Source organism: Bacillus rossius (genome assembly GCF_032445375.1).
Source record: "Bacillus rossius redtenbacheri isolate Brsri chromosome 4 unlocalized genomic scaffold, Brsri_v3 Brsri_v3_scf4_2, whole genome shotgun sequence".
In the NCBI taxonomy this organism is placed as follows: Eukaryota; Metazoa; Arthropoda; class Insecta; order Phasmatodea; family Bacillidae; genus Bacillus; species Bacillus rossius.
The window spans coordinates 52473013-52483776 of NW_026962011.1; the positions used below are offsets into that span (position 1 = coordinate 52473013).

A 10764-nucleotide genomic window follows, 5' to 3' on the forward strand; every position below is an offset into this window, starting at 1 on the left:
TGTCATCTAAGTATTTTTTTATACAGAGATAAATTTCTATTTTCCCACATTCCAACATAAATGTGTCACTGGTGTTACATCTGCTCAAGTAAGGATAGCTTGGCATGTAACGTTGATTTTTTTACATATATCCCTCAAAATTTCCAAATATTGCTCATATTAGATAACAGGTCCCCTGAAATTGACTTTTACATGTCATGGTAGGGTAGTGCAAATTTTGTTATTCTTTAATCAATTGAAAACAAAAAGGAATAGTGAATATTCTTCTCTAAGGTTCATCTCTGGAAGAACATTATTTCCATAAGTATGGACAGTCCCTTGTTATTTTGGTTCAGCCACAATGAAACTGTAACTAATTTGATCTTATTTTTAAATTGTAGCTGTTTTATATTTCCTTTTATTTAACGTAGGGGCGTGTGAAGATTATGTTTTCAATTTGAATCAAAGTTGAATAAATATAAGAAGATCTAAGACTTCGCCAAAGATGAAGTCGATCACTTAAATATTTTCTCTCTTTCTCACTTGCTTTTCTTTTCCCCCATAATTTCTAACCGGCGACACTCACTGCAGATCAAGTGGTGCATAACATGGTTTGTTCGTAATCTTTGTGCGAAAAATCTGATGGATGCAATTAACTAAATTTTAAAAATTGTGTATCTTACACTTGAAATAATCTTATATTGTATGTCTTATATTATGAGTTACTATTACATTCAAGTTTTGAGCCTTACATAAGTTAGATATTTTATAATATAATAATCCTAATTTTAGAGCATTAAATTTTTTTAGGGTATCTTAAACTCATAGGTACCTATGTTGTACTCTTGTACAGCTGGATTTTAAAATATGTACTTAACATTTAAGAATTGAAATTTATTTTGAATATTTATTTTTTTTGTCTTAGAGGAAATAAATATATATCTGTTTGTGTGTGTGTGTGCGTGCCAGCAAAATTTTAAGTTGATGATGTTTTTGGGGGTCTAGGAACCATAAAACGAAAAACTATGTAAACATTTTCCGAAATTCGTCCCATGATGACTGCACTAGGTATGTAAAGCTGGTGTCTGCTGGAGGCTGCGAGGGAGGGAGTGTGCTGGAGGTTGCGAGGGAGGGAGTGTGCAGGACCAGAGCTGCGGGGAGACGAGGGACGACATGGCCACGCGGCTGTCGAGGGCGAAGCTGGCCGAGGCGTTCCCCGAGGTGGAGCAGGGCGCGCTGGCGGAGGTGCTGAGGGCCCACGACTACTCCTTCAGCGAGACCTGCGAGGTGCTGCAGGCGTCCGTGGCGGGCGGCCGGGAGGACCGCGTGCTCCACGTGTTCTCCCCGGAGGCCCTGGAGCGCCACGAGCGGCGGCTGCTGCGCCAGGTGCAGCTGGAGGGGGCCAAGGTGGGCCCCGCTCCACATTACACACGCTCTCAGTGTTCCCGTCAACTAAAGATATGTTTCATTTTATACGTTCTCGACAAACTGTGCGAAACTGTCGAAAAAACTGCATTAAATGTTTCATTTGAGTTTTTCATATTTTTATTTTTATATTTGACTTGATTATTATAACATAATTCTCATTAAATATGTATACAATGCATCTACAGTTCCTTGTAGGATTTAGGATTGAGAGGGGAGTGGGCTCTTGAAGGTCGCTGCTGGAAGGAGGGGAGAAGGATAGAAGCGGGCCTGAAGGTCGCTACCTGCGAAAGAGGTTGGGGAGGCCGCTTCCAAGGGGAGAAGCTTATATGAATGACCACTTTAAACTATGTCTGTACTGGCCACTGTCTCTCATATTACTCTCTGTGAGGAGTTTTCTTTTTGCCATACTCATAAACGTGCAACTTGGTACAACTCTCATTGGTGTACACATACAAGGGGGGATATGAACACGGTACTGCAGGGGGTAGTATTAACACGTTTAGTAATCACCCATCAAGTTGCAGAGTGAATGCACGCGTTCATTTTGGGTGCGCGGAAGGTGACAAGTGCAATCCTCCCTGCTCCGGCGTTCTTGATCGCACTTAACCTTGATGCGGTGTATCGGTGAACTAAACTTCCCCGAGTCCACAGACGTGCTGTGGTGTGGCATGGTGCGGGTATCTGCTGGTACTGGCTGAGGCCAGAATGGGGGATGTACCACGCTGCGTTGTGCCGCGTGCGTGCGGGAGATGCCCCCCCACGGTTGAACGGTGTGCTGGTGCCAGGCCCTGGAACTGGAGGAAGCGCCCAAGGCGCTGGATGACGACTGCGACAAGGACCAGGCGCTCAGGGACGCCAACCACTACCGCGCGGAGGCGGCTCGTCACGCCCAGCTGCGGCTCGAGTGCGACCTCAAGGCCCGTGAGGCGTACCGCAGCAAGATGTACTCCGTCGCCTCCTACTACTCCCAAGTCGTGAGTGGCTGACTCAATGATCTTGTCAAGTAAAGATAACTTTTTTTGGAGCCTGTGTATTTGTCAGCTTTTTTGTTATAGTAAAGCTTTTAAAATAGTAGTAGCCTCATTTTGCTGTGAATTATGATAAAATTAATACAAAAATTTAGGTTAAGCACAATAACATTACAGTGAAACCTCTATTTAACAAATCTCAAGGGACCAAAATTTGTTGTGTTTGTTGTAAAGGGGTTTGTTAAATGGAGGTTTCGCACAATATATTTCTAGTCATCATAAAGCTTCACATAAATGGCTAGAACTGTCTTTCTGACTGTTTAATACGATATGAGGAATTAAACATGAAAAAGTACATAGAATACACTTGTTTAATGGCCAACCATATGATGCTAGGAAATTATCAATTCCCATCCCCAGTGCTTCCTGACGTGCCTTTTCTTGTAAAATCAGCCCAGAGACGTTGATGTTAGATGCCGTAGCCTCCATTAGCCAGTAAAAAAGTATCTTGTCCAAATCATCATTTTTACATACTTTCACACGTTTTCGATATGTTCCTACCAGAGAAGCGTTGTTTTCAATCTGTTCCCGGTTGGATAATATGGTCGAAAGTGTAGATGCCGGGATGTCGAAACGTTTAGCTATATCACTTTTTTTTTCCACCTTCAACTGCATTTAAAATTTCTAATTTTATTTTAACGTCAATCTGTCGCCGATTTTTAGAATTAGAATTAATTTTACAGTAGTACCTCGTTGATTTCCGTAACTACGTGTGGAAATAAATAAACAACAATGAAAACTGAAAAAACGGAAATTGTACTCCACCATAGATAAAAATATTTGCGTGTGCACATCTTTAACCATAGAAACGCAAAATATACTAGTTGTTCGTCTTGCCAGAGCAATGGTACGAGAGGTTTCCGCCACTAGCGCTAAATGTACCCGCCATTTTGAACAGTGTGGCATGTATACACAACGTGTGTTATCCATGATGCATTGTTTATTTATTGTCTTCCGCGATGGTGCATATTATTTTACGGTTATACGCACGTATTTTTTATGCAGTGAATGCAAAAAAATTAGTGGATGTCTTGTAGGAGATGTTTATTTTTGCATGTTTTTCAAAAGCGGCAGTTCGTTGTAAAGGGAATTTCACTATTTCGTAACAAATAAAATTAAAACAGCATTGATCTTATGGCGGTTCGGCGGGACCAAAATTTTATTTCGTTGCATGGGGTTTTTCGTTAAATAGAATATTCGTTAATGGAGGTTTTACTGTATTATCATGATAAAAAAATTTTTTTAAATATTAATATCAGTAATTTTGTTTGAAACTCCTGCCAAGATGGTGTGGTCACTTGCGGAGTGGATCCTTTGTGCCAGTGGAAAAACAATGCGGCGGTATGACTGGGCTGAGAAGTGTGTCGGTGCCTCTTTTAGAAGTGTTGCCCCTTACGGCAATAGGCCGTGGTAAAAATAGTAGCTCTTAGCTCGTACGCAATAATTTGCTGCTGTGGAACTTTCAACCAAAACAGTAAGTTTTAAATGAAACAGGTACATTAAATTGTACCCCCTGACTCTACTTTTATTCTTTTTTTTTTATTTTTAACTGCAGGTGCTGCTAATTTATACTTTTAAAAAAACTCATCTGCCAATTTTTTAGTACATACATATTATGGTTTTTTAATATGTATGCTCCTGCCATGCATATAGTTAATATATACCTCGGAGCAATTGAGGAGGGGGTGGGGCTAAATTCCTGGGGCTCGTTTGAGTTCCAATGTATATTTTTATGCTTGTGTTTGCCCTGATTGACAAAAATTACAATTGGGATTCATTGGAAACCTCACAAGTTTGACCATTTTTTCCAGATTACGATCCCACGGTAACCTTACTCTTTAGATTTTTTTTTTTATTGTGGGGGTTGTTAAATTGTGCCTCACAAAAAAATTGATAACGTTCGCAGGCCTTCACGGCCGTTGTCTGAAGTGCAGGGTGTCTACTGACCCTGGAAAACCTGGAAAACCTGGAAATATCAGGGAATTTTGTAATCAGGGAAAAATCAGGGAATTTTTGTTTGGTAGGTTGTAGTTGGCAATACGTTTTTTGTTTATTGATCAGCTTGCATTGACGTGGCATCATGTGTATCCCCTCCCATTTTTATTTTGGAATGGCAAATAACGAACAGTTCCCACGTCCATTTTCTTTTATTTACCATCAGATTCGGAAGTGGCATCAAATCACATGATACAAACTGGTTCAAGCTGGTCTGTTATCCTGCTGACGTGACGTGCTGCAGCATGTGCTTCCCACGTTCAGATTATACCGACAGGTGCATTTCATTTTAAGTATCTATGGATGCCCTCAACGTAAACTGGACATTTTTGTTAGCTTTGAAAATACATATCACAGACACTTTTGGTGAAGATTTGCCATTGTTGCTAGAAATTGGTAGCTGTGGGCTTCATACGGTCAATGGTGCTTTCAAAACCTGGAATTTATGCTACACAATGGGACGTTGTTAGTTTTTTGAGGCACAGTTACTATTTGTTTAAGCACGTACCTGCAAGGAGGGCAGATTACATTAGAATAACTGGATCAGAGCTTTTTCCCAAGAAATTTTGTGCAATCAGATGGAATACTGCAGTTGCTGAGCGTGCCATGAAAACGTTACCCCACCTAAAGAAATTTTTTAGTGAAGTTTCTATTTCATCTCTCTCTTTCAGTGTAGTGAAAAGTGCTCTTGAAGATAATCTTTTAAAAGTAAAATTGACATTCTTTCACTTTTCGGCATCAGAGCTGGAATTGTTTCTCACAATGTTCCAAAGTGAAGCACCCATGGCACCTTTTCTCTATGATTCACTGGTAGCAGTGGCGAGGCGTGAGGTTTACATGAGGGGAAGCAATAACTCCGTTCACACCAAAACATGATGAGGTTGGGGGGGGGGGGGGGTCTGGGGGCCCTCCGTCGGGAAAATATGGATTTCAAGGTACAAAATGGTGCTATTTAAGTAGTTTTCTTAACTGAACATTGACTATTCCACAGGTAGAAAAATTGACATTTTTTTTAAATACATTATTTTTGAAAAATAATGATTGACTTACATTATTCTGATAGTAAAATACCTACTCTACATTACTTATATACTAAGTGGGAGTGGAGTATCATCGTACGCCCACAAATCCCCCACGCACTGCCAGCCAACAGCCCGCGGGAGAGATGCGCGCGCCCCGAGAGACGACCGCCGACTGAAACGCGACATCGCCACCTGCCCTGCCGAACTGTGGCGGACATAGCCGAAGCAGTCGGCGGAAAAATTCCACAGTCTGCTTCGGCCATGTTCGCTCCAGTTCGGCAAGAAAGCGTTACCTTCGTAGCTTCTACCGCGTATTTTTCCAGCCAATCCCCTCCCTGAACCTTTGTACCATGCCACCCCCCCTCCCGAAAGGAAACTACTGCGGCAGCCTTCCTGCTGAAAGCGGTCCTGCCAGCGCTTCTAAACCTAGCAACGCTTCTAAAACAGCATGTTTTTGTGTCAACGAGTTCTTTTTTTATAGCGCACAGCGCACAGTATTGGGTCCCAAGAAGATAGTGTAAAAAATACATACACCTAACTGCACGAGCCAAAGTAAAATACTATTCTGAATAAAATATTTATTTAAAAAATACAATGTCTGGAAACTGCCTGGGCAAGCACTGCTTGCCTTGCTTGCCCTGACGAGACGCCACTGACTGGTAGACATTTTATTAGCTTTGGCAGGAAAGTTTTTGAAACCGGAAGTACTGAAGAGCTTTAGGGAGAAACGCAATGTATCTCAATTGGATGTAGATAACCAGGAAAATCTATTGACTGCTAACAATATCAATTTGGGTTATGCAGTATGCCATGCTATCAGAAAGCGAAAGTACCAGAAAAGTCTGTCCTGTTACAGAAAAATGATAGGACTTATCTAAAGGTTATGGTAAAAAAACTTCAAGACAAAAGTCCCCTGAAGTACAATCTTACCAAGGGGATTTCCTGCTTATGTCCGTCTGTGGCTTTAAATTCAGGTGTGAGGAAACAGCGTGTGAAGTACAGTTTAGAATGTTGTCTTCAAAACAAGTGGCTATCAGGACAAGAAGCTGATAACATTGAGTGATCATATAATTTGGTATGTTCCTCGCAAGATTCTGCAGCACTGTTCTCGTCTTTTTCTCGAGAAGACGGGCGCCTTGATCACTTGTGGATGCTCATTCTTAAGGCACATACAGTAGCTTCCAAAACAGGCCTTCAAACGTTTGTGAGGATGGTGTTGGTACTTTCCCATGGAAATGCATCATTGGAAAGAGGATTTTCAGTGAATTCTAATCTGCTGACTGAAAACTTGCAGGAAGAAATACTGATCGCACAAAGTCATACGAAGCCCTGCAAACAAAACAAAAAGAAAAGGAAGCTACAGACAAGAAGAAGGCAGAAAAAAGAAGAGTTGAAGAGGAGATCAAGGCATTGCAGTTGAAGAAGGCTCGAATGTTGGATTTGGCTCGTTCTGAAGTAAGTGCAATATACGCAAAAGTTGAGTCACTGCGAAATTGATGGGAGCTTCCTTTTACTAATGTTTTTTGCAAAAGGAAGTGTGTGAAATATTTGTAGCAGCATATTTTATTTGCCATCAATTGAATCACTTTGGCCACATTTGGAAGAAGGTAATTTTTTTACTAATTTAAGTAAGTTGAAATACTTTGAAACCCGTCAATGTAATATAATGCAGTTTTTTTTTTCTTTCTTCAGTTTCTTGGAATGTCGTAATTGTGTTAAAGAAAACCTGGAAAAATTCCGTTTTAGACCTGGAAAACCTGGAAAAATCAGGGAATTTAATTTACTAGATCTGGTAGACACCCTGGAAGTGGCTCGGCTCCCTGGCGATGGTGACGGCAGGAGGGGGCGGGTGTGTCGCAGGCGGGGCTGCACCGGCGCCATGCGGACGACGCCAACGCGCGCGCCGCCTCGCTGCTGCTGGCGCGCCACTCGCGGTCGCCGGCCACCACGCTGGACCTGCACTTCCTGCAGGTGCCCGAGGCCCTGCAGGTGCTGCAGTTGTTCCTGGACGCCCACGTGGCCCGCCTGCGCGAGGAGGGGCGGCCGCGGCGAGCGCTGTACGTCGTCACGGGCCGGGGGGCCCACAGCGCGGGGGGCCGCGCCCGCCTGCGCCCGGCCGTGCTCCGCCGCCTCCGCGACCAGGGCCTGCGGTAACGACACACTCCTGCTTTCATATGTATTTGTATTCAATAATGATCATACTTTTGTAGTAAGCATATTACTAGGGACCCCAGAAAATGGTGTAACGCGAAATACACGAAATACCGCGAAATTGGGCACTATTTCACCGTTTTCACGAAATCTGCTATTTTTTTTCACAAAACACGAAACTTTGTGCGAAATCCACGTAATTTCCGTTACCAAGAATGTTTACATTGATTGGATGCTGTAAATAATCTTACTATCGATTGTATTGATATCACGTAACGAAATCGATTGCAGTTCCAACATGGCGGCAAACGTGTATATTTACGTTGCCGCTATGTAGCAGCGTTACGAACACAATTTTCTTGTAGTTGGTATTAGTTCTCAAAAATTCTAGCGCACACCAGCGAACACAATATTTACGCTTACATAATAGTTTCATTCTGGCCGAACACAATATTTTTTCGTGTGCGTGCCACTACGGCATAAATGTTTTTACAGTGCAGCTTGCAGTAGTGTTTTTTTTTTTATGATGTCTCGGTTACTCGGTATTCATTTCCAAGCATATAGTTAGTAGTGCTTATTTTTGTGTTAAGATGCCAAAAATAGTTACGGTTTTCGATCGAGAACGAGAGATGAAGCAGGAAGGATTTTATATATTTGATGTTAAGGATAAGATAATAATGTGTAAGTTTTGCAACGTTTGTGTGGACTGGATGCGTTGAGACACATGCCTAAAACATATTTCTAACGCAACTCATAAAAAAAATTATGTGCGGCATCAACGTCGACTACCGGTACTGCAAAACAGACGTCTATAGGAGCTGCTTTGCAAACTTCTAAAAACATAGTTGTAAACAAACAACAATTTATAATTGACTTTGTTGAAATGATGGTGGGGGCAAACATACCTTTGGAAAAAGCAGATGACCCAAACATGAGGACCTGGTTAAATATGTTCAAGGTACTGTGGTTCAGTATTTTTATTGCATTTTTTAATTTTTTTTATTATTTTGTGTGTGCGCAGTAGTTAAGCACCATTTGGCCAATGAAATAATTCTACAGTGCATCATGCCCGCATAAAACGTTAGTTAGGATGAGTAATGTGAATGTAGGCCTCCTATAGCTTTGTTACAAAAATCAGTTTTTGGGACTAGAGAATGTAACTTAGTAACCAGAAAAATTTTATAAATGGGAACTTACAATCAGGGTTTCATTGTATAAACATATACTTAATATACTTTTTGTAAAATTCCAGGTTCTGGAAATGTTCCTGTGGCAAATACACTGCGTGAAAATTATTTGCCAAAACTAGGCGAAATGAAACAAGAATACATAAAGAAATGTGTTGAAAATCAGAAGGTCATTCTCATGTGCGACGAAACCACTGACTGGTAAATGCATGTTTGTAGTGTTGATAAAAGTGCTGTTGTTCAGTTCAGAGCAGACAATATTTGCGGGAGAAGTTAAAGAGCTTCAGGCTGCTACAGGTTCAGAGTGCACACGAACTATTTTGTCGACTCTTAGTCAATGTGGCATACAGTATGATGATGATGTGGGAATTGTAAGTGACTCTGCTAGGTATATGACCTCTTGCATTTCCACACTGAAAGAAATACTTTCCCCTGGTGTGGTTCACATTCAGTGCTGGGCACATAAATTAAACCTGGTTGCAAGTTTATGGAGCTCTGAACTGGTAGAACTGAACCAGTGCATTGCCAACACCAAACATGGATTCTCGAATGCGAGAAAACGAAAACACCGGTACATTTCCTTCTTGAAAGAGAAATACCCACAAGAAGAAAAGAAACCCCTACTGTTCCCTAGTCCAGTTATGACGAGATGGAACTCTTGGTTTATTTCTGCCAAGTACGTTGCCGACTACTTGGACGACTTGGTGGAGTTGGTAAGGAGGAGGAAGGAAGTAGTGCTGTGACACACTTCAAAGACCTGTCCAAAGAGAGCATTGGTGTAATCAGATGTTCAGCTGTATTTTTGGTTGAACATTTCTCTGCCACAACCAAGGCCATAACTGAATTTGAAGGGTCAGGACATGCACTGGTGCACAAACTCCATGGTACACTCACCAATCTTCAAAATCAATATCTACTTGCAAGCAGAGGGTGACTAGGAGAAGAAACAAGCTCCCTTATTGCCAAGTTGCCCACTGCTGTTAAAAGGCAAAGTGTTCGTGAGATCTTGGTTGCCCTAGGATTGAAGTGCCACAGTAAACTTTCTTCTCTAATGAGCCAGGATCCTGCTAGAGAAATAATTTTTGGTTTAAGTAAATTATTCAACCCAAGACATATTGCAACCAACACAGTCGATGTTGATTTATGTGTCAGTGCCAAGAAGATTCCCATTCTTGCTGAAGTCTCAGACCAAGAGTTTCTGGAAGGCTACCTAGCCTTTCAAGGCCAAGTAGTTGACCTTCAGAAAGAAATGAAGGATGTTGATGTCACCACTGTATTGCTGGGATTGCAAGATCAGCACAACAAGTTTGTTCAAAAGTCTCTGTTCTTGCAATACCACCCTCCAATGCTGATAGCGAAAGGGCTTTTTCGGCCTACGGACACATTTTGTCAGACCGTAACCAAACACGTTGAAAATACTTTTAACTCAATTTTTTGGGAGGAAACATAACTAGGAGAATTTTATTTCAGTGTAGCAGTACTTGTAGTGCAATATGTAAAAAGGTTTTATAATGCACACATTAATTATTTTTAAATCAAGTGTTGAATTTGTACATAAATCATAATTTTTGTTTTATCTGTATTTTCTCTTGTTTATGGTACCTATATTGACTCTTAAAATAAGATCAATGTTAATATTTTGTTGTGATAAAGTGCTTGACTGTTCCAAGTTTTTCAGCTCAAAATATGTTACATATTTAATGGATTGTACAGTCTCTCCACTTCATTTTCTTCTTAAATTAATGAATTTTAATACTATTGTTTCTGTAATTAATAATTATAATTACTTTTCTTCTTATTCAGACCATACATTATTTTAATTTCCAAACATAGTAATCTTACAGCACAATTTTTAAAAAAAAACAACATTTGGTTAGAAACAGATGGAATAGAACAGGCTAGGGGAACACAGGGTTGCTGTAAAGGAGACAAGACCAAGAAGAATACTAGAAACACTAAGAACTTTTTAGTGTT

General features: G+C 40.9%; 1 protein-coding gene across 4 annotated transcripts in view; it reads left to right on the forward strand.

The window, feature by feature from the left end:
• The window catches only part of LOC134542183 (NEDD4-binding protein 2-like), a 33020-nt gene that overhangs the window by 12748 nt on the left and 9508 nt on the right, over nucleotides 1-10764 (forward strand). For 2 of the 4 annotated variants that reach the window (XM_063386224.1, XM_063386225.1), the window contains exons 6-8: nucleotides 1123-1386; nucleotides 2193-2381; nucleotides 7313-7602. In XM_063386224.1, the coding sequence (XP_063242294.1) occupies nucleotides 1123-1386; nucleotides 2193-2381; nucleotides 7313-7602 (743 nt within the window). Of the gene's footprint in view, nucleotides 1-1115; nucleotides 1387-2192; nucleotides 2382-7312; nucleotides 7603-10764 lie in introns of all 4 variants that reach the window. The other 2 variants (XM_063386227.1, XM_063386226.1) reach the window with 2 other exon arrangements.